The sequence below is a fragment of the Phoxinus phoxinus genome (assembly GCF_949152265.1).
Source record: "Phoxinus phoxinus genome assembly, chromosome: 21".
Taxonomy (NCBI): Eukaryota; Metazoa; Chordata; class Actinopteri; order Cypriniformes; family Leuciscidae; genus Phoxinus; species Phoxinus phoxinus.
In genome coordinates this window covers 3387907-3412970 of record NC_136896.1, presented here as the reverse complement: position 1 = coordinate 3412970, position 25064 = coordinate 3387907, and the positions used below count along the sequence as shown (strand labels likewise).

The following is a 25064-nucleotide window of genomic DNA, read 5'->3' as shown; positions in this document are numbered from 1 at the left end:
CGGTTGTTTTTGCAATCGGTGACGCTGTACTGACACTCCTCAGCGTTCATTTTGATCAATACCGATTTGTTTCCACCGCGATTATTTAATTAACACGCCCTCAACTCGGAAAGCCAAAGTTTCCCACTGGTAATTAAGAACGTAAATACAATCGTTCTGACATGACTCGAAGGCAGCGCAGAACCTGACACACAACACCTGAGCAACTGACAAGAGTGTGTGCCGCGCTGAACTGCATACTGGGGGCATGCTGGGAAAATAGCTACCTGTCAGGTGTTAGCTGCCAGTGTGAAGTGCGTTTACTTGCCTAAAAAACGACAGCAAGAAATAGTTAGCTTGGCGCCTTAGCTGTCAGACAATGCCATGGCAACGCTGACAGAGAACAATCCATCACGGCACAGTGGCTGTCTGTGTCTCTTCTGTCAGATTAAAATCTCTCCTCTGCTCTCTGTCTCGCTGACACCTGTAAGTGATGCAGGTTAAGTCGCTCTAAGCAGACCTCTGTTGACATTGTAAACACACACAGCAGGAAGATCGGCCTTATTATGACAGGAGTGGCAGGAAATGCTGTTGTATTTACATTGTACGCATGTGAGATCAGCTCTCTTTTTTTATTTGGTTTCTTTTCTCAATGAGAGACACAGAACAATCACCCCACAAAGTGGACTTTTCTTGTTTCATTCAGAACGGGAACCTGTGAGACCTGAACCTGCAGGCTTTAGATACTGGAGGACAGCTGAAAAAACATCCTCCATCCTCCATCAGGTTAGTAACACTATATAAACATTAGTTTACTTTATACAGGAACTAACCATGCACCAGTGTTTAACCCTCGTGTTCTGTTGAAAAGTCTTATATTATCCCTTCCAATACGTTTAATATGGTCCTCTGAAATAATCAAAACCCAATAGGCAGATATTATTAAAGTTTTAACATTACCATGTATCTTAATCTTGCGCCTTTTGCAAAAGTGATTATTACATTAATGTTGTTTCTGTTTGGGGTCAGTTTGACACCAGCAAATACAAAATTTAACCTCTCCAAGTCAAAATATTCTAGTGACTGGTCACATCTACATTTTTTAATTGGCCCAAGTGAAATTCTGTAAAATAAATTGAATTAATTGTTGTAATAGTCTGTTAACATTGGCTCAATGAGAAATAATATGTCAGATTTTGATGTGACCAGTCACTAGAAAATTTTGACTTGGGGATGTAATTTTTTTTTACAGTGTTGTAGAAAAAAATTAAATAAATCAAATTAAACAGTGTATTACTGAAGTCAGATGTTTCCGCATATTAAAATCCATTGCATGTACAGTATTCATGATTTATAGGGTCTCTGAGACACCAAACAGAAATGTAAAAAAAATTGACATTTGAAACGTGTTTGCATTTTGAAATATTGCTTCTATCAGATCGTATAGGATTAACAGGGTCATGATGACATGAGAAATCAAATTGGCCATCTTTTGACACATAAGAGGTATTTTGTAGCTTTAAAACATCATGCAAGTTTAATTGCATAAAATGTCCTGTTCCTTATAAACAAAGCATTTATTTATTCAAGCTCCAAAAATGTGGGATATGTGTTGTCACACGGGCAAATATATCTGCAGTGCATATGATTGCCTCATCATATGATACATAATCTCACCATAGGCCCCGCCCACTGGCATTCAGTCACTTAATAACGACTGACATTTACACTGGATGTGAACACTGTGTCAAAAGCAAATAGAAACCATTTTTAATCACTGATGCTGTCTTTGAATGCAGTATACCGAAGCACGTTCAGTTTCTGACTTGAGTCTGTCAACAACAGGACAAATGGAAAAGAGTGAAAGACGCTTTGACACGTCCAGTTTAAACGGCTCGTTTGAGTCTCTGTACAGACTTCAGAAGGATCCCAGTGTCGGAAACAAGTGCAGGGTTTATTTTAATGGCGTCCCGGACCACGTCGGAGAATTATATGTTTGTTCGGGGCATTTTATTTTGTAAACGATGCAAAGTTCACAAAGAATCTTTTGTTGAAAGATGAAGCAGCGACTGTATTGGATCTTACAGCTGCATCACAAACCGTAAGTAAATGATTTCATAATGTAATGTTTTAAAACACTGCAATACCTGGGTGTTGATGCTGTACCCTATGCAATGATGTTGGCCAATCATAACAGTGGCCCTGACAAACCTTAAAGGGGTGGTTGAGTATGATTTCACTTTTCTAACTTTAGTTAGTGTGTAATGTTGCTGTTTGATCATAAACAACATCTGCAAAGTTACAACGCTCAAAGTTCAAAGCAAAGGAAGATATTAGCTTTTAAAGAAAAGGACTACAACAAACGGCTGATAGAGACTACACGACATTCCTCACGGGTTAGTGACATCAGCAACCCTATAATTTACATAAACCCCACCCCCAGAACACACAGTCCATGTTGAGAAGAGGAAGAGTTGTTGTAGTCGAGCACATTTGTGAGTCAGCTCAAACTTTAGCATCCATCTTTTCACATGCAATAGAAAGTCACTCTGTGTGCATCTCACAACAGTTCCTATACGAGCGGTTTATAGATTACCATGACAGAATATGCTAATTGAAGATCGTTAACTCCACATCAGCAACATAAATTCATCAACTAACCATTCAGAGACGTCCTGTTGCTTCTACATGTGTCACTTCTTCTTGAGTCTCTCCATCTTTGTCTGACTCCGTTGTAACATTAAAGGCAGAACAGTTTCTGTCATTTTAGTGTGTGTGTGCGTGAGGTAATCGCAGCTGCAAACACACATGAGCTCTTGAAACCCCGCCCTCTGCAGCAGCTCATTTGCATTTAAAGGGCCAGGCACAAAATGGTGCGTTTTTGCAACTTTGACATGCTATATAAAAATATCTGTGGGGTATTTTGTGCTAAAACTTCACACACACACTCTGGGGACATCAGAGATTTATTTTACATCTTGTGAAAAGGGCATTTTACCACCCCTTTAAAGGAGCCGCACCTTATAAACAGACATTCAGCACGAGTGTTCGAAATAATTGTTTTTATGCATATTTATTTGTTTTGTTTTGCTTTATGTAATAAGTAAACCTCAAGAAACAAATTAAAATAAAAACCTCTTTACTGTAAGAAAATGTCCTGCAGTATGAGCCTGATGTTTCATTGTTAAATATTTGTCATGCTATAAAAATGGCCTTTGGGTCTCTTAGACCCTAAACCGAGCATGAAGGGTAAAGTAACAGAGATGTTTGTTTGTTGTCCTTCTTATTATAAATACAGTATTTAACCAAAGGACACTGCTAATGTAGATTTGTTGTATGATTATATGTTTCATAAAGCCTTGCTGCTCCTGATAAAGACCTGTGATTCAAAAGCACATGTTAATGCCAGTAATTGAGTAACGCCAGTGTCTATTTACACTAAGTGCAAATAGCCAACCCTGTTGGCAAAGGCTATTTCCACTAATTCCACCCACCATTGCTCTAGATATCTACTAGTTTATACTCTAATTTGCAACTACCTTACATGTACTGTACGTATGTAGATGTATTTATATACAATATATATTTATATTAGTGCTGGGCAAAGAGTAATCGCGATTAATCGCATCCAAAATAAAAGTTTGTGTTTACATAATATATGTGTGTGTACTGTGTATAATTATTTTGTATATATAAATACACACATTTGCATATACACTGTATATATATTTATACATACATTATATGATATATAAATATACATATTATATATACATATATACAACACATTTTTCTTAAATATATTCATGCATGCCTGTGTATTTATATATATAAAATAATTATACTCAGTACGCACACATTATGTGTATTATGTAAACACAAACTTTTATTTTGGATGCGATTAATCTTTGCCCAGCACTAATTTATATATATATATATATATATATATATATTTTACATATAGTTTAGCTCTGTGTGTGTGTGTGTGCGTGCGTGCGTGCGTGCGTGTTTTGGTCCCCATAAGGAAACAAGCTTGTAAATCATACCCAGAGATACTTTCTGAAAATGTAAAAATGCAGAAAGTTTTCTGTGATGGGTAGGTTTAGGGTTAGCGTGATGGGATAAAATATACAGTTTGTACAGTATAAAAATCACTATGTCTGGAATGTCCCCACATGTACTGAATGAGCTGTTTTTTTATGTTCAAATACTCAAGCGTCTCTATTTTGGTCTTACCTGTTCAGTCTTGCTGAAATTGAGGCATTTTGAGTTCAAAAGATTAAAACTCCTGTGATTTTCATAATATAATAAAAAAGTGCCTCGAATTCCAACTTAAGTGAACCTAACCGAATTGGCCCCGTGTTCTCCAACACTGATGCGGTTGCTATGGAAACGGCGGAACGCACGGGTTCGGAACGAGGCGAGTTGTTACAATGTGGATTCCGTGAGCATTATTGTGCATGCAGGAGGCACTCTTTCATCCACACAAAGCCCAATTCAAGGGATTTTGTTTTTGTTTCCAGGCTTCGGGATCCGTGAGCTCCGAGGGAGGACGAAATGGACTGCAAGCCTGGAATCCTAAAGCCAGTTTTACCAGCAAGGTGGAAACGGGCCAGTCTCCCCCTCATCCCGACCACCCGGCTTTAAAAGATCCCACATGCAGACGTGGAAGTGCTCCAGAGTCATTGAGCTCCTCAATATCATCCATCACCATCACCTCCAGGAAGGTCACACACACTTCCGGTCTTCCGAATCCCGGGCATGTGAGCTCGATGGCGACTAATATCCTTGCCGTTGAACGAAGAAAAGCCTTAGTGGTCAAAGTCACCGAACAGCGGATGAAAAGCACTAGCGTCCAGAACCTCGCTCTGACCCCTGGCTGTAATCATGAGGAGATTGACCACGGCGTGGTACTGAGGAGAAAGGCAACTATTGTGAAAATGACAGAACAGAGAGAGCATTTCAGTCGAGGAAAGCCCAACACAGCACATTACAGGCACAGCTACACCGAAGGACTCGAAACCAATGAATCTGAAGTCTATCCCTCGCCATTAAACCGAGCACTGACTGTATCTTTAGAGCCAGGCAGAAACCAATGGAGGTCTCAGCACAGTTCCAGCCTGTCTCTTTACCTCAACAACTCAAATGATAGCAGCACAGAAGAGGAGAGCAACACCAAGAAGCACACGCCACTTCGAAGGCCTCTCAGCTGTGACGCAAGCTTGTTTAACCACACAGAACATGGCGCAAATGCAGTTACAGATCCAGCATTTCACAACAAGAGCTCTCCTGTTCCCCAGAAGACAAGTATTGACCTTGTTAGTTCCAGCAGCAGTGAAGCAAGAAGGCGCTCGACCTCCGGCTGCGAAAGCAGGAGCGTAAGGAAGGAGGGATTCGAGTGGGATCGAGCGTTTGAGAAGCGTGAGGAACCTATTGCAGAAATGAAACCTCTCACGCTCCTAAAAGTGACAGGTACTAGCAGGACTCTGTGGATGTTCAGCCGTACAAGAACACACTGTAGGCTAAGGCTTCTTTGATGTATAATAGATGAGTATTATCGTGTGAGAGAGCAGAGGTTTTTAATTGAGGCTTTTCACAGCAGATACACACTTATGCGGCGGACTGCCCTGGAACGGGAGATTTCTCTCCTGTCTTTCTCTCTCTGTCATGCATTTTCTCATCTTTTCATTTTCCCACGCATCCCTTTGCATGCATAATCTATTTCTACCCTGCTTTCAATGCCGGTTTTTGAGCTTCCGTGGGAATTTAGAGCAGCTACACATGGAGAAGAACCTGACAGCCGCTGAAGTACACACACATTTAACTATCTGAGGACATGCTATTGTTTCAAATGATGTCGTTTATGATTACTTCAGACCTCAAACCTCTCAAAGAAAACGTTTAGAATTATTTACGATTAAAAAGACATTATTTACTTTATATGTGATTAGATTTTTACCTTTTAGGACATTTGCGGGTAATATTTTCTCTAGAAAATGTAGGATTTCAGGGTGAATTTTTTTTTTTTTAGAGAACTCTAAAGACCAAAAAGAGAATAATTGTCATAAAAAAAAAAAAAAATATATATATATATATATATATATATATATATCCTCTCTCTCTCTCTCTCTCTCTCTCTCTCTCTCTCTCTCTCTCTCTCTCTCATCTATCTATCTATCTATCTCTCTATATATATATCTAATCTCTCTTTCTCTCTCTCTCTCTCTCTCTCTCTCTCTCTCTCTCTATATATATATATATATATATATCATCTCTCTCCCCCTCCCCCTCCCCCCCCTCCCCCCCCCCTCTCTCTCTCTCTCTCTCTCTCTCTCTCATATATAGTTAATGATGGCTTGTTATAGGCAGGGGTCATTGGCATTAAAAAAGTTTTTAAAAATCCTTGCTCTAGTGTTCAGATGTCCAAAGGCCAAGAACATATTCTACACAAGTATGCTAATGCAGACATGATACAAATGCACCGTCTCTAGTTTAACATTGTAAATACGTCAGTACTTTAACAGTAGTTTTGGCCTAGCAGAAGTATATAGCGTTCTGCCATATAGCAAACTTGCATCACTTACATTTCTGAATGCATCAACAAGGTCCAGCTTGCCTAGCCAGCAGCGTTTGCATCCCCGTACACACGAGGAGTGTTTGAGACCGACTGGACTCTGGATGATACACACTCTCTTTGTTCTCAGATAACTCTCCTCATCTCAGCGCAGACGCTGTCCTGGCCCTGAACGCTGCTGCGGTTATCGCCAACATAAAGCTGCAGGCCCAGCAGAGACCAGCTACAGCAACAGCAGGTTCTCCTCTCTCTCCTGACCTTTGGCTTCCTCAAACACAAACTTTACTTGACACTGACATTTAGCAAGATGAAGGATCGTATATAGACATAGACAACACAGAGAAAATCAATGTCTTTAGATTCTGGACATGTTAGTGTAAGTGCAGCTCAACTCAATACACACTTGAGTTCGAGTTCCTGGATTCCTCTTGTGTTAAGCATTACGGATTGATCACTTGTTGTGAGATTTCATGACCGTTATGACGGAGCTTACTGTTTTTTTGTAACGCGTTTCATATGTGTGTGTTCCTCTTAATCAGTGTCTTTAACAGAGGATAGAGGGAATAATGAACACAGAGAGCTCATAGAAGAAGCTGGTGCTGATGTGAAGAACAACACGCCTCCAGCAAGTCCATGTGTGGAGTTTGATCCGATCGAGTCCCAAAATGTGCGTCCTGAACCTGCATTAACACTTAGTGTGAGTTACTCTTCTGTTGTTTCAAGGTTTTCTGCCCTAAAATATTTTTAATGAGGACATGCAAAAGACAGCTATTGTTTCAATAGTTACATTTTTCGTTTATACTATTCTATATTAGTCTACATTATTATAATAATAATATACTTATATAAATATGTGATTGATGTTGGCCTTTTAGGACATTTCAGGCAAATTTTCCCTCTAAAATGTAGGATTTCAGAGTGAAAAACTGTATTTTAAATATTAACATTTACAAAATTCTAAAGACTGGAAATCAAGAGAACAATTTTAATAATTTGGATTGTTTTAAAATGGATTTTATTTTTTTAGGTAGATAATAAAACAAATCTACACTCTCAGAAAATAAAGTACATAATTGTACCTTTAGGGGTACAATGGCTTGTCGTTTTTGTACCCTTAGCATAGGGTGCATATTTGTACCCTTGTGATTTGTACCTTAAGAGACATAATTGTACCTGTGGTGACAATTTTGTACCTTTATTTAACAGTACAAAAATGGACCCTTCAAAAAGGGTACAAAATTGGCTTTGACAAGGTACAATCGTTGACTAATGAGATATAGGCCTATTCTATATATATAAATATAATTTATTACACACACACAAGCTGAATTAAAATATGAATTTATTAAATTCTTGTCATTTTCACATTTCATTTTAAACACAATGTCTAAGCAGAGACTTTCTCTTGAATGTACCTTAACCTTTGAAAGAAACGGTACATATATGTACCTTTTAATGCTTGCGAACATATATGTACCTTTTTGACCCTCAAAAAGTTACATATATGCCTTGATCATTTTACAACCAATCTTAACTAATGATCATGGTCTAAACAGGTCTCCATTTCCTCTCCATGTATCTCATTGCTGTCTAGGAGAAACAATTGAGATGTTAAAGAGATCACATTTGTGATTTTACTGATGTAGTTTTGAACATCTTGATTTCCACGTCAAATTATAAATCCCGAATTTGAATTGAATTGCTGTTTCGCCCCTTTGATGGGTTGTCTCTCTGTGTGCAGGAGGCGTTAGCGATGAGACGGCCTGGTTTCATCCAGCGCTCACAGGCCAGAGTTCAAGCCCTGGAGTGCAGGTCGCAGGAGAGGCAGAAAGCCCAGATCTGCCCCGAGAGCCCCGAGCGAGGTGTGCAGCACATGCTATCACCGAGCCGGAGGCTGAAACTAGCATGCCATTCATACATGCTCAAAGCCAGTCGAAATGAACAACACTTTCATGTCCTCAATATTCAGACAGACTCTGTTTGTCAAATCGGCTTCTGAAATGAGAGCAGGGAATTTTCAGAACACTGGAGAACCAATATCAGTGACTGACATACAGCCAGTGTTAAAAGACAGAAAACATCGCCCCCATCTGGACAGATATTGAAACTACAGTACCGTGTGTGTGTGTGTGTGTGTGTGTGTGTGTGTGTGTGTGTGTGTGTGTGTGTGTGTGTGTGTGTGGACAATACAAGCTTATAAATCATCCAGAATGAGTTTTTTTCATACAGTTAATATACAGTTTGTACAGAATATACAGTATAAAAACCATTATGTCTGGAGAGTCCCCACAAATATAGCAAGCCAGACCAAACGTTTGTGTGTGTGTGTGTGTGTGTGTGTGTGTGTGTGTGTGTGTGTGTGTGTGTGTGTGTGTGTGTGTGTGTGTGTGTGTGTGTGTGTGTGTGTGTGTGTGTGTGTGTGTGTGGACAATACAAGCTTATAAATCATCCAGAATGATTTTTTTTTTCATACAGTTAATATACAGTTTGTACAGAATATACAGTATAAAAACCATTACGTCTATGGAGAGTCCCCACAAATATAGCAAACCAGACCAAATCAGTGTGTGTGTGTGTGTGTGTGTGTGTGTGCATGCATGTGTGTGATAGCCAGCAAACTACAGGTTGTTTTATATGTCCCTTTATTTTTCAAATAACACCCTTAATTGTGATAAAATCACTGGCCTCCTGATGTTTATTGCAAGACCCAGACAGAATCTCAGTGGCTGTTAACATGGACAACTGAATGCATATTCAAATTAGACAAAATATAAAAATAAAAAAAGCTTTTTTGCTTTTTGCAGAGTCTGGCGTGCACAGTTTGAGCATGATTGTCCCTGTATTACACTTTACCGCAAATATTGTTAGCAGAAGACTTGCTTCTTGTGATAAATAATGTTATTTTTAAAATTGAGAGTTGAGTAATAATGTAAGGATCTGCCAATTTATTTTCTGAATTCTGGTGTCCAAAACAATCTGAAGTCCTTTAATCATGGACTCGACTGTTTCTTCAGTATGATTGTATCAATGAATTACATAGTGTACCTATTCAGAAGCCTCATTTATAGTGTGTGTGTTTGTTCTGCAGAAAGCCTTTTGAAATCCAAAGACAGAAGCATCATGGGAAAGGGTCCACAGCTGCGGTCCAGGAGGTAAAAGAACATGCCAGTTTCTGTTTTGAAAAACACATTTTTATTTCTCTCTTGCAGACACAAACACCTGTATCAGTTCTATCTGTGTTGTGTGTGTTGTGTGTGTCTGTGTGGCTGCAGGGTTTTGCCGCTCTGATTGTGCTTTTCACAGCTTGTTTATTTTGCTGCCGCTGAATAAAACCCTCATCCGATTAGATCTGGTCTCACTGTGCCTCCAAATTAAATGGGTTCTGCACGAATGAGTGGCCATGTTCAGAAGTTTAATTTAAGGTGTGTGACTGAATAACACAGGCCGTTTTGTCAGATAATGTTATAAATATTCACTGTTTATTTCTTAATTCTGAGTCTGATATATTCTGATCTCATAAAATAACTTTATATTGTTATTTCTTTTAGTTAAATGTTTCATTCTGGTTTATTTTTAAACAACAACAAAAATAGGCTATCTAAAGGATTTATTTTTTGCCAGTGAGAAAATACCAACAGCAACCTCACAGAATACCCCAACAACACCCTAGCAACCACCCAGAAAACCCCAAAACATTCTGGCAACCCACAAAATAAAAATAGAACACCCCAGCAACCACCCAGAATACCCTAGTAAACACCTAACATACCCTAGCAACAATCTTGCAACCACCCAGGACACCCCTGACCCTATATAATATTCTAGAATGTGGACCCAAAATATCCTAGAAACAACTCAACAACATTCAAACAACGTTGCAAAATACCCCAAAAACACTTGCAACCACCCAGAACAGCCCTGGCCCTACAACAAACTGGCAACCACCCAAAATATATATAATCTTCAAGAATACAACGATCATAGCAACCACCTAACATACCCTAGCAACACCCTAGCAACCACCAGAACATCCAACAACATTCTGGGAACCCCACAACATACCCTTAAAACATCAGGAATACCCCCAAAACATAATATAAACCACCCAGAACACCAAAAAACATCCTAGCAACCACCTAGTGTACCCTAGCAACAGCCTAGAAACCACCCAGAACACCCAAAAAGATCCTAGCAACCACCTAGCGTACCCTAGCAACACAATAGAAACCAGCCAGAACACCCAAAAACATTCTAGCAACCACCTAGCGTACCCTGGCAACACCCTAGAAACCATCCAGAACACCCAAAAACATTCTAGCATCCACCTAGCGTACCCTAGCAACACCCTAGAAACCACCCATAACACGCAAAAACATCCTAGCAACCACCTGGAATTCCCCAACAACACTCTAACAACCACCCTGAACACCCCGACAACATTCTTGCAACCACCCAGAACAAACTTATTGCAGTGCATGTACAATTGCCGCTTTCTTTCTCAACACGGCCTTGTCCTTTCTATTTTCTCTGTGCAACAGTGCTCATTTATAAACGGCAGCTAGTATGTCAAGCATCTAACCCTGAGCTTTGATTGACAGGAATTATAACCAGCTCCCTGAAGTGAGGAAGAGGAGAGAGGAAGAAAAGCGAAAAAAAGACGAGGAGAAAAGAAAACTGGCATCTCGGACCAACAGGCTGCGGGCAGAGCTCTTTAAAAAGGTACCGCTGCTGTTTGTGGACATGTAGGACTGATCTGAGAGCAGAAGTGAAGACAGATCTCAGATCAGCTCCGAGGTCCATCGGTAATCATTACCACGCGCGTGTGTGTGTGTGTGTGTGTGTGTGTGTGTGTGTGTGTGTGTGTGTGTGTGTGTGTGTGTGTGTGTGTGTGGGATTGCATTTTTAGTCGGCGTTAACTGGTTCAACAAATGAGATTAATTCTCAGCATTAATCCTCAACGTGAAGCTTTTCCAATATGCCGTCACAAGGTATTCGGTTATCTTAACAAAACTCCACTAATTCCATCGGACCGGAGAAGGACGACTTCTCTAAACCCTTTCCACCCCTTAAGCAGTCGGGATTGATTTTCCCGATGCATTTTGTTCCTAAACACATCTTACTCTTACAGTCCCTGACAGAGAGCCATACTCAAGTGTCAGGAAACACACATTTCTAGGCCTGTCTTCACGTTTGCACATCACTCCGACTCAGAAAGCTTTTGTTTTATGTCATTATTTGCATTATTTGAATAAATCCTAATAACGTGTCCAGACCAGGTGAACACAGTCAATCAGAAAATATATGCATGTGTTGTTTAGTCATGTTTTCTCCCAGTTCTCCGCACACAATACCATGAACTTTTGTGTTAATCTGTGACACTATTTTGGAAGTCTCTGAGTTTCCTGAAGGCAAGAAAGGAGACCTGTAGGGTCACAGTGTTGTGAGCACTAATGTGAGACTGATGTGTGTAGTTACACACACTGAGAGAGGTGAACGGAGTCACACAGCCTGAACGCTTCATGGGGGTCATTATAATCTTCAGGCTTTAGAGTCAGGTATGTGTGTGTCTTATATTATACAGCTCTCAGGAATACTTGATTCTGGTCAATCTTCATAAAAAAACATGTTTTTGGAAATTAAACTGTAGTAATACTATGATATTCTTTGAAGTATCCTGAAGTACCATAGAAATGCATGTAATCATTCAGTACCATAAAAAAAAAACAGCAAACTCATACTGATAGACCACATTATTAAACAAAAACTGCACTTTACTAGAATATAATATATGATACAGATAAAAACACATGCACATGTACAATGCTGCGGGTAACACCAGATACATTTGTATCAAATGTATGTATACAATTTATTTTAAACACTGGTAAGTGAATTTGGTTGCAATCCCTAATAAAACTCTTAAAATCTTAAAATGAATCTACAAATTCACTTCTCATTTCCATCATAAAAAAAATATCTAAATATATAGCCTGCATATTAAAGAAAATTGCAATTTTAAGAACTTATATTTGTGATTTTAACACATTATGACTCATTTATAACTTTATATATAGTAATATAATATATATATATATATATATATATATATATATATATATATATATAGTAATTTGACTGTACATAAATAATTCAATATAAATATTTTGTATGATTTGCTATTAAGAAATAGCACTATTCAATCCTACGATGACCTCAATCAGGGTAAATGTCCTCCTCTTCTTCCACCAGAGGGCGCTGTAGGCCAGAGCTTCAGTGTATTAGTCAAACATCATATTCACTTACACACAGAAATGTCATGTCAACTCTTTCAACAGTTTCATCATGATATTAGTTATATATTAGATATAGTGCTGTTCTAAAAATGGTCAAAGTTTCATCCTCAGTTTTATTTTTATATTTCATGTTCTGGCATTATGAGAAATAAGAAAATAACCTTTAGTTATTGATTAAGATGGTGGTAATGGTGTGCATGTGTTGGTGTGCATGTGAGAGACGAATAATATGAAAGTATTATCTGCGTGTGCGTATGTGTTTTGAATGTCCTCTGGTTGGCACAGCATTGTGTGTGTGTGTGTGTGTGTGTGTGTGTGTGTGTGTGTGTGTGTGTGTGTGTGTGTGTGTGTGTGTGTGGAGCTACTGTTCACAGGACCGAACACCCAGTTACTGCCAATGATAGCACAGCACATGATTACACACACACACACACACACACACACACACACACACACACACACACACACACACACACACACACACACACACACACACACACACACACACACACACACACACACACACACACAGGCATAAAGCCAATAACATCATTGCCAGCCAATATGTGTGTGTCCGTCATGAGGCTGGATGCTTTTCCCATGTTCCCTCTCTGTTTCTCCATCTTTTCTGTGGGTGATTCTTCAACATTCGTCTATATTGAGATCACGCCGCCTTGATCAACCTTCATTTGGAATAATAGTAACTGTGTGTTTTCTGATATTGCGTGTGATGGTGATACGAAATTGATTCCAGACTCCAGACAACCAGTGGTTGCAATCCCTCACAAAGCTCCAGTCAGATTATATAAAAATTCATCCACTAATTCACTTCTTATTCCCTTCACAAACAAAAAATATAAATATGAAAAAGTGCCATAAGAACTTAAAAATATTGTAAAGTAAAATACTGTAACGTCTCTGTATTATGTAATATGATTTGAACACATTTTGTAAATGTTTCACAGAAGAGAAAAGTCTTCACGCATAGAGAGAACATTTCAACACTCACAAGAGAAACAAAAGTTCAAATTGACTTTTAATATCTTCCTTAAAACGGCAATGATTGTTTGTTTTAAAAACAGCGTTTCTCACCAAATCACCCAGACATCCAGTATTAATTATGATGTGTTTCAACAAAAACTATTGGCATGTCCAGCCCATGCTGACCACAAATTATGGACATTTGGAACAAAACTGACTAAATTATGTTTTTCTTTATTTTTTTTACAGAAACTTCTGGAGCAGATTTTGCAGCGAGGAGGAAATCACTGACACCGCCTTGGACTCGTGTTTCTTCTCACTCCACAGATGAAAATTATGACATGACAACGGTTATAAATGTTATGGAATAGCAGAATAAAAGTGCCTCTGGATTACATCTATTCCCTCTGTACACTACGGGTCAAACGTGTGGAATAAGAGCGATTTCTTAATGTTTCTCTTCTGTTCACTAAGACTGCATTTGTTTGATCAAAAAAAATACAGTAAAAACAGCAATATTGTGAAATAGGGCTTATTGCGATTAATCGCATCAAAAATATAAGATTGTGTTTACATAATATATGTGTGTGTATTGTGTATAATTATTTTGTATATATAAATACACACAAATGCATGTATATATTTGAGAAATATTTGCATTTATACTGCATATATATTTTTATATAATTTATATTATATATAAGTAGAACTATTTTATATAAATAACACATTTTTCTTAAATATATACATGCATGTGTGTGTGTATTTATATATACAAAATAATTATACACAATACACAGACATAGGCTATATTATGTAAACACAAACTTTTATTTTGGATGTGATTAATCGCGATTAATCGTTTACAGCCCTATTATTTTACAGTTTAAAATAAGTGTTTTGTATCAATTGTAATTATATTTTAAAGTGTGATTTATTCCTGTGGTCAAAGCTGAATTTTCAGCATCATTACTCCAGTCTTCAGTGTCACATGATCCTTCAGAAATCACTCCTCAGTCTCCAAACAGCATCACATGACACTGATCAACACAGGACATCTTGAGTCTTTGGCTTCTGAGAGATATATATACACAGACTGTTCACTCCGTCGAGACACACACAAGCGCACATTACAGCTCGCTAAAGCCTAAAATCCAAAGAACGGGACATTTGAAGAGCTCTTCGACACGAGGGACTGTGATCTTGCTCTCTGCCTTGCAGTCGTACGGTCTGCGGGCTTATTGCGACATCAGGAGCCTTCCTCTGTCCGTGTCTCCGAGCCATTAGCCGGGAGCAAGAGGAATTTGACCCCGTCTGAATAGGAATGCATCTCTAATGGAGCAGTTCGCTCGCGCGGGTGAAAGAGGCTTTTGTCCTCTCTCAGAACCAGCCAAGACTGTCCCACACGTGCCTGCTCAGACGGGACATGACCGTGCAGTAGTCTACGGCGAGTTATACACACAAGTCTTGCAGTAAAACATGATTCCAAACACCTTATATTATGTCTTTTATTGAACTACTGGGTTTTTGGAGATCAAATCATTGCTTGTGTGCTGGAGTCAAATAATAGCTTTCGTTGTGAATGTGATGATGCATATTAGGCCATAATGTAGGCTATGTAAACATAGTGCGAATGCTCAAGCTTTTAGTTGAGTTTTTTTCATATTTGCATTTTAAATAGCTATAAATATGCTGACTTTACTGACCGTTTTTCAGGTTTTATGCCTGAGATTCCAAAACTCCTTTGAGCTAAAAATATTGACTTGAAGTCCCTCTGATCGTTTCATTTAATATTTCAATAATTTGACAACACATTTGCATTTCCACGGTTCTCTGATGATTGTTAATAGTCTCTGACAAGGCATGGAGATAAACAAATTAAATATTTAATCTTTTTTAACACGTTTTATTTTGATTGTTTTTATTTTCACTTTTTTATTAAATTATTAGATATTCATAAACTCATGAACCACCTGCAGTTTCCTCATGAACCTCATTTCGGGAGACCCTGTTTTATTCATTCTTAACTTGGCAGTATTGTTTTAGTTGCATTGAGATACTATGGCATGCAGTTTTATGAGTTAATTATGAGTATTTCATTTAATTAACTTTTTTTATGGTTTAAGTTAACTATAATAACCCTGGTTCATGGCGCAAGACGTGAAGTAATGGCCAAAGACATCCATCTGTGCAGACAAAATTATAATATTATATTATATTAATATTCACTTTCTTGTGCACGAACGGACAAAGAGTCCATTTAGTTGCCAGTGCTGACAATTCAGCTTTCTGCTTCCAAATTACATTTATACCTTCAAATATTCACTAAACCTTTAGCACATATCTTAAAACATATTTTTTTCTTCTAGGCCATGCAACTAAATTTAGAATCTTTTCTTAATGTCATGAGGAATATTGATGTGTTTTTGCAAGAGGCTTTTCTCAGTGTTCTGGGCTTTGAGTTTGATGATAATAAATTTGACAGGATTGTAAAAGCACAATCCTAAATAACAGGAAATTGAATACATTTCGGCTGGATGGATGGATGAATATTGCTCTAGAGAAACTTCTTCTGGCGTGGGATGAAGAGCCGTGATGAATCATAGCGGGATGATGATGACTACAGTGGAACACTGACCTAGAACCAGAGCGAGCCGCGTAAACCCATAAATCGCCTTTTCTCAGAGAATTATTGTGGTTCTTAAGATACAAAAGGGTTTTACACACTGATCAAAATGACATGCTGCATGAGTAATAGGATATCTCAAAGGCGTTTGTGAAACCAGAGACCCTGTTGTCTGGGATTGTAAAGCCTGTTCTGTTCGTTTGGACCCAATCACCCCTACTGAGGCCTGAATATGGCTCTATACCTGGAGATATGAGAACCAGACCCTCCAGTTCAGTGGTTCAGGTGAAATGGAGACACCACAGGTAATCCATCATACTGCATGTCTTAGCATCACAGGTTTTCCCCACAGCAGTGAATGGACGGCACAGGTGAGAGCATGCAAATGAAGTTTATATGGTGTGCACTGACCCTGCTCTCCCACAGGAGCTCGTCTGAAGACAGCTGGCGCATTGACCCCGGGACGGGATGGGACGCCTCAGAGTTATGTCTGTTTCCTCCAACACATGAGGGCCATTCTACCAAATAGGGGCCCTTTGTGTTCCTCATTAACATGAGTAAGTAATGACTTCAACAATTAAGAGCTGATGGTATTTTTTTACTACAGGAAATTCCCTGAACACACACACACTCACACACACACATGTGAAGTACTCGATACGTTTTCTCCGGGAAAATCAAAAGGATGTGAGTTAATAATGAAAATAATTCTAAACAAATCCACAGCAGAGCCGAGAAACACAGTGATGTTTCTGAACAAATCCATGTTTTGAACAAATCATTGTAACGAATGACTAAACGACTCACTCATACAGAAGGAATCAGCCGTTTTGAACAAATTGTTTGAATGAATGATTCAATGACTCACTCGTTAAGACAATGAGTTGGCGAGAGATAGGCCTATATAACGATAGACTACTTTTTATAAATAGACTATTAAATAGTGAAATATGAGATAACATTGTTGTATATAACAGAGAAAATAAAGTAATTGCAGTCGCACTTCACAAAATGCTTCTTTGTCTTTTTTTCTCATTAGGGTTCCTCAACTGTTTGAAACGGGCCTCCAACATTCAGGGCGTCTGTGTGTTTGTTAACGCTGCAAAGGTATTTCCAACTTATTTTTACTTCTAAATAACGAACAAAAAAGAACTGGGCATTGAATCACATTCAGTCTCTCTTGTAGCCTGTGTTGTAAGCACGAGCAATACGTTGCGGACACTGGTGTCACTGAGGGTTTTTGAATTCAATGTAGCCCCTTTAAAACAGTAAGAAAAATAGTGGCCTTAAAATTTAGTTCATTGAAACAAAACAAAAATTAGTTAGGCTAATACAAATAAAGAGATTGGAATAATAAACCGAAACTCAAAATAGTACACCGTTAGTCAATCTAAGTTGATTTGACAAAAGAAAAAAAGTTGTGATAATTAATCATGAAAATATTTTACGGTGTGTCATATTTTTTCATATTATTTTTGCTATTATTTAGTAATTATTGTATTATTGTTGCAATTTATTAACACTTAAATCATTATTTATCTGGTAGATGTTTTTTTTGTGAAACCGCATTTAAATTCTTATGCACACTCATTAGTTTTTGAAATGGGAAAGACGGCAGTTTCAGAATAACTCATGAACAATTCAAGAAAAGGAAAATCCTGCTGGACAGTGACATATGGACACTGTGAGAAAAAAGCTGATGCTGCATTATTGCTATATGCTGTATATTATGAGATAAATTAGTGTTTTTTTTGGACTTGGATGCATGTAAACCTATTGTAGAAGACCTCCAAAACAACATTAGGCATTGGGGCACTTTAGGAATGGTTCCTGACTCTTTTTGTCCAATTAATGTACAAGAACTGTCCGTCATTTATCATTAAAGGAAGATTTAGGCTAGGAAGAGCAGAGGAGCCCAGAAAGATCCTGTTATTCAGACGTATTCGCTTACTCTGACAGTCATTCCTGCTTTAGCATTTCATTAAATAGTTCTTGGAGAAAAGCTAATCGCTGTCTAAATGTGGGTTGGTTCGATGTTAAAGTCTGTTTCTTCATTTCCAGCTACAGGACAGTCTTTGAGGATGTGTTTCAAATGGATTTCTGCTGTCTCTTGGATCCATTCCTGTCTGGGGTTTTGAAATCGGGGTAATGCAAGAACAGAATGATGAAATCACACAGTCTTTTGCTCTTTGGAAATGAGATTTTCACTCACGTCTGTCTGCACAGCAAACGCTGTTCGTGTTGTCATTGTACTCAGTGTGGTTCCTGCGTGCGCAGTCTGAGGTTTTGCATGCTGTTAATGTGATGCAGCTTTTGAATAATGCACAGGGTCATCATGGATGGGTTTTTCACGTTTGTGCTGCAGTAAATCAGGACAGATTCACAAACTGCATGTGCAATGCAGTGCATGCTGGTCCAACACTGCTGCACTGGGAGTTAGTATTATTCAATTATTTATTTAAGGCCATCATTAGAGATCATTCACATGACATGAAGCATTACAAGTAACCGTGGCTCTGAATTACTTGTCATGTTGAATCAATTGATATATTTTATAATATTCTATTCTTGGTCCTATACTAATTATGGGATTAAATGGCATGATGACCATTTCAATTAATTATTATCCTTCAATTAAAACAGAATACTGACACTAGGTTAAACTGATCAATGCAGAGTTCGTTGCCCTTTCAGCTCACTGTCTCACTCATAAAATAATATTCATAACATATAGGGTTTAGCAGTTATCCTCTGGCATGGAAAACACAATCTTTCATTAATAACATCTATAACATTATGTAATGCCTGAAGGTAAATTGTTATTATTATTTATTATTATTTATTTTCCTTTTGCATTAGCTATTTTGTCTCAAATTAACAGTAGGTTCCAAATATGACAACTTATATATAGTGACTAAACGTGAGTTCAATGAATATAAATTTTTGGGGTGGACAATAACTGTAGAAATGCTTCTTTAGCCAAAGACCCTTAATTGCAACCAAAACAAAGACGGTTTGTTAAGCATATTGTTTGTTAGCGAATATTAATGAGAGATATTATAAACTGTTACCGCCGTTTCTGATCTAGGCTGCGTTTTTACACTTATCCAAAATCAGAGGCGTCAGGAGGACATCGTCGCGCTCGCGCACACACACACGTGCGCGCAGACCGTTGCACGAGGCTGCCCGAGTTTATGTGGCTCGTGCGCTCATGGAGAGCTGATGTGTGGCGCGCGCGTCTAAACGCTCCTGACGCCCTGAGAGTCTCTCAGATTTCAGGAAGTGTCGGAAGTCCTCAGCCGCCGTGTGTCTGCCGTCGCTGCTCTATATTATGGTCGTTCTGCCGTGATCCGCGCGGATTCCCGTCGGGCACCATGTCCAGCCGGTACAGCCCGAAGTGTGCGCTCCTGCCCGCGGTCTGCGCGCATGTTGTGTCCGTGCTGACTGTCTGCTGCGCCGGGAGGCTGTTTACAGCAGGTAACACACATTTAAGTGTAATTGCTTTATGCACTTAAAACTTTCACATGACTGTGTGGCTGCGACTCAAACCTTTTGCGCTGCCTATGTAGTCAAGCAGCAGTTTTGGGCATCATGGGCACACATACGTGAAAGCGCACAGTTGTTTCTTTAAGACACTGTTTCTACCTCATCTGACCCGTAAATTGCAAATGCTTTGACTTTGACAAGTAGCCTAATTTAGAAGTTTCCACATCCTACACACTGTCTACAAGCTCAGTTGGTTTTGTCACAGTTTGTTTCGAGAGCTCTTTTCCTCAAAGCTGCAGAACTGATGAACTGTTGCACGTTGTGTATGAAGAACATGCTCTGATGTTTCTCCAGAACAACAACTTGAGGGGATCTGTGTGCTTTGTCAACAGAGGCAATAACAGAACAGATTTGTGTTTTGCTGGTGGTTTCTATTTTTGATAACTTTGTGGGTTGTCAGTAGTTGTACACATGATTCCATGGCATATACAGCTGAATGTGGTTGAATGTCACAAAAACCTGTCATATTTAAAATATAATTTCTTATTTATTTTGAGTTTGATTCCTCATGAAAATGCAGCTTATTAGGGGTAATATAGTATATATATATATATACTGTTATATAATGTATAGGCTATGTATCATGTTATGATAATTAATTAGGCACATTTCTCCCCCAAAATTCGCTTTACAATAATGCAAAAACATCTTATTTTCATTACTGTAATGCAACAGTTGCAGAGGTTTTACTTTAAGATAAGGAGTAACTCTCTCTCTCTCTCTCTCTCTCTCTCTCTCTCTCTCTCTCTCTCTCTCTCTCTCTCTCTCTCTCTCTCTCTATAAACACATCATCACTGGTAAAGTGCTCTTAATTAACACAGAAAACAATCAGTCTCTCTTTGCCTCCTGATGCTAAATGTATTTGTGTGCGTGTGATGATTATGTTATTGTGTGCTCTGCTGAGTTAATTGCATGTAGACGATCATTAATAGTTAAAAGCTCATTCATCATAGACACGGTAACTGATATGAAATGAGCGGGTTTGGTGGACGCAGTCAGGGTGATTATAGGATGTGAGAGCGCAGGGGCTGAACTAATGAAACAAACCCGCTGCATGCAACAGTGGCAGATTTGATGAATGACACAACGTTTAGGGCGACGTGGTGCTTGATCAGCCACAGATACCCTCATTAAATCAGAGCACTTATACAGAACAGGTGCGCTGGCGGGAGGGGGAGATGTGGAGCATCTTATAGTCATAGTTACGGTATAGTTACAGTACTGGTACTGGTGTAAAACTGTGGGAAATTAGCCACCATTATCACCAAGAACAGAAATTATGCAGAGAATGATTTGGTGCGATGATTCCAATTAACGATAATTTTTTTACTAAACAAAAGTGAAACTATATGCATAACCTTTTATGTAGTAAAGTAAGTTTACATTTCTCAAGAACTTCTCCAATCAATTAAAATAGATCATTCTTGAGTTTAAAGTGCCCCTATTATGCTTTTTGGGATATTACATTTCATATAGTGTGTAATATAGCTGATTGTGAATGTAAAAGGTTGGCAAAGTTTCAAAGACAAATGAAGTTTTGTCTCCCGAAAGAAAGAATTGATTATGAACTTCTCGAAACGAGTCGTCAGTCTCACTTCCTGCTGAACCTGCGTAGGTTTGTAACAAATTTGCATAATGCCAGCCTGTGGTCTTGATTGGCTGTCGGTGAACAGCGTCTGCTTTGCCCCGCCCTCACACACTGTAGTTTATCTGAGACTGGGAGAGTTTGGTTCGTGTTGATCATGTCGAGAAGACGCTGTTTTCTGCTGCTAAAGTAAATCCACTTTGATGCACTAAGGATGAGGACTCACGCCAGAACTGATACGGTAAAACCAATGCAATCATTACTGTATCAAGGGCTGAGAAAGAGCTGAAATTCAGATGTGCAGTGTTAATGGGTGTATGACTCGTGCTGTAAGCGATCGACCAATCACAGCAGACTTGGCCATCTGACCAATCAGAGCAGAGGAAGCTCACGGAAAGGAGGGGTTTAGAGAGACCGAACCATTTCAGACACTGTGAGAAAAGAGCTGACACTGCAATATATATAATTGGAACATTAGTGGTATTTTTACCTCGGTAAACCTATTATACAAAATTAGGTACCTTAAAAATTGCATAATAGGGGCACTTTCTGGAATGGTTCTTGACTTTTTGTTCGATTACAAGAACTGTTAGTCATTCGTGAGTCATTAAAGGGAGAAAGATGAGTGTGGAAAGATGTGAGGTGGAAGTCAAGAGAAAGAACAGAGGGAAAGACACGAGGAAGAGAGATGAGCCCGTCACAGTGGGGTGTAAAACCAGAAACCGTTGATGTGACAACAAGGTTACAGAGACACACGATCAAAGCAGCGCTCCTACCAACATGTGTTTGAGAGAGGATGTCGACGACTGTGTGTGTGAACGCTGTCCCTGAGTCTTCTACAAACGCTCACTTTCCCTCCAGACGCAGCGTGTGGGAAAACCAGAGAGTTCGTTCCCACTTCTGTGACTGTGCTGGCATGTTTGAAGTTAAAGTTCAGCAGAAGATGAAAACTTTCTGTCATCATTTACTCACCCTCATGTCGTTTAAATGTGCTTGAATTTCTTTCTTCTGTGGAACACAAAGAGATATATCCAGCTGCAGACCCGCAGCACCACCAGTTTCAGAACCCCAGCGCCAGAACCGGAAGTGAGGGGCGGAGTTATTGACAATGAGACAAGCAATACAAGTCTACAATAACTACAAATTAATTTAATACATATATTCCTTCTGGAGATGCCTGAATGTTTTGTTCAAATATTTGACTTGCTGTATCCACATTATAATAGATATATGATCTACAGACGTACACTACTCTGCATTGTGAAAAGCCAGTGTCAAGGTCCAGCACACTTCTGAATGATTGGTGACAGTTTTCATAATTAATTTAACAATGGTATGTGTCACTTTACAATAGTTTGTGGCATTTTCTCTCATGCTAGTTTACAATTATTTGAAATACCTGATCGGTAAGTGTCAATTTGTGGTGCACAAATCACATACTCCTGCTTGTAGTCTACCACTTTAATAAGAACATTTTACTAAAATAGCTAAATAGTTTTTATATTATTGTATAGTTACAAATGACAGCTTAACTGTCCTAAAATATAAATAAATGTGTTATCATAACAACTGTATTTACAATATGTAGGTAACCGTTGTCAAAATTATTATAAAAAAAGAACCATAGTAGCCTAAATATAAATGCATACAACGGACCACGATATTAAAAATTTGGTGAAGCCCAATGTTTCTGTACCTTAATGTATAACATACGTATAAAGTATGACGTTTCGTGTGTAATAAAAGCATACCGTTTCGTGTCTAAGCAAATTACGCTCTAAAACGTTAGGTGGCGTTACCTATGGGCGTTACTCGGTTTAGAACGTAAGCTCCGCCCCTCACTTCTTGTTCTGGCGCTGGTGTTAGAACGTAAGCTCCGCCCCTTACTTCCGGTTCTGGCGCTGGGGTTCTGAAACTGGTGGTGCTGCGGGTCTGCAGCTGGATACTATAGAACACAAAAGGGTCCAGAGTGCTTTTACACACACACACACACACACACACACACACACACACACACACACACACACACACGCACACAAACACACACACACACACACACACGTTCAAAAGTCAAGTGTCAGTATGACTTATTTTTTCAAGAAGTAAATACTTTTATTCAATAGGAATGCATTACATTGATCAAAAGTGATATTAAAGACAAAATCCTCATAATACTGATTTCTGAAGGATCATGTGACACTGAAGACTGTAATGATGCTGAAAATGCAGCTTTGATCACAGGAATACATTTTATGTTACTGTTTCTACCGTATTTTTGATCAAATTAATGCAGCCTTGGTGAGCATAAAGTCATATTGAATTCATATGATAACTTTATAAGAAGAAAAAGCCAAAACTTTCTGTCATTATTCACTGAAAATCTTCCCTGTAGCTCTGAAATCTCATCCGCGGTCACGGTTTTAAATGCATCATGCCGCGGTCTGTCAGTGAAAACCAATAGCTTATGACTTCAGAAGTCTTGAAACATTGTGCACAAGTTGTATGGATTATAAATTTTTATTCACATTAATTGCATGGAAAACAGAATCTCTGATATTCTACTCAACGTCTCCTGTTCGTGTTTCACAGAAGAAAGAAAACCAATCGTGTTTGGCTGCACTGTTCCTTTAAGATTTTCATGCACTCTCTTCCTCTGGGAAAGTAATACAGCAGCTCGTCTTCCCACAATCCCCCCTGGTGTGAACTCCGCATGGCAGTGACAGGAAGTGGTTACCTGGCGTCCGTTGTTAAAGACTAATGAGTGGATTGATCAGGACAGGTTCCTCCCGAGGCCTGTGTTGCAGGAGTCCAGCGTGTGCGTCTGCATGAAGGCTGCTGGAGGCTGGAAATCTCTGAAATCCGTTTATGAGCTGGCGTCTGCAGAGATTGTTCGCTTTATGGGTATGATCAGTTGTTAAATGCAGAAGGGTCATGGCGATGCCGTTCGGAAGCATCTGTTATTTTGCATTGTTAAAATCAACAGGAAATCAAAACTGACCTCATTTGTTTCTGTAATGCACATTGTTGCGTATGATTCATCAATGCACGCTATTCGTTGTCAACCAATATGGTGTTTGTATGTTTTGTTTTTTAATAGACAGTGTAAATGCTGAAGTCTAGAGAGCAGAGCGGTTACTGATTTAATGCTCATATATCAATAAGTGCTTGAGATTTGGTGCTTATGCCTGCTTGACTTTGAAGCACTATACCGTTCAAAAGTTTGGGGTCAGTACATTTTTTTAATAAATTCACACTTTTAATAAGCAAAGATGCATTAAATTGATCAAAAGTGACAGTTAAGACATTTATAAAGTAACAAAATAGTTATATTTTAAATAGCTGCTGTTCTTTTGAACTTTATATTCATCATAGGATCCTGAAATGCACGGTTTATACTAAAATATGAAGCAGAACGACTGATTTCAACATTGATAATAATCATAAATGTTTCTTGAGCAGTGGATCATCATATTAGAGTGA

General features: G+C 38.7%; 2 protein-coding genes across 5 annotated transcripts in view; both read left to right on the top strand.

Moving 5' to 3' along the window:
- cUnh10orf90 (chromosome Un C10orf90 homolog) overlaps window positions 1–15729 on the top strand; it is a 33794-nt gene extending 18065 nt beyond the window's left edge. For both annotated transcript variants that reach the window (XM_079596078.1, XM_079596077.1), the window contains exons 4-11: window positions 686–765; window positions 4503–5451; window positions 6684–6791; window positions 7093–7250; window positions 8295–8415; window positions 9642–9705; window positions 11152–11272; window positions 14077–15729. In XM_079596078.1, the coding sequence (XP_079452204.1) occupies window positions 686–765; window positions 4503–5451; window positions 6684–6791; window positions 7093–7250; window positions 8295–8415; window positions 9642–9705; window positions 11152–11272; window positions 14077–14118 (1643 nt within the window). In that variant the 3' untranslated portion in view covers window positions 14119–15729. The remainder of the gene's footprint in view (window positions 1–685; window positions 766–4502; window positions 5452–6683; window positions 6792–7092; window positions 7251–8294; window positions 8416–9641; window positions 9706–11151; window positions 11273–14076) is intronic.
- Window positions 15730–19564: 3835 nt separating this feature from the next.
- Window positions 19565–25064, top strand: part of adam12a (ADAM metallopeptidase domain 12a) — a 103237-nt gene continuing 97737 nt past the window's right edge. The window contains exon 1 of one of the 3 annotated variants that reach the window (XR_013795590.1): window positions 19565–19930. Coding sequence is in view for 2 of the 3 variants with exons in the window: in XM_079594518.1 (XP_079450644.1) it covers window positions 19828–19930 (103 nt within the window). In the remaining variant the exon portion in view is untranslated. Of the gene's footprint in view, window positions 19931–24377; window positions 24486–25064 lie in introns of those variants that run through there. The other 2 variants (XM_079594518.1, XM_079594517.1) reach the window with 2 other exon arrangements.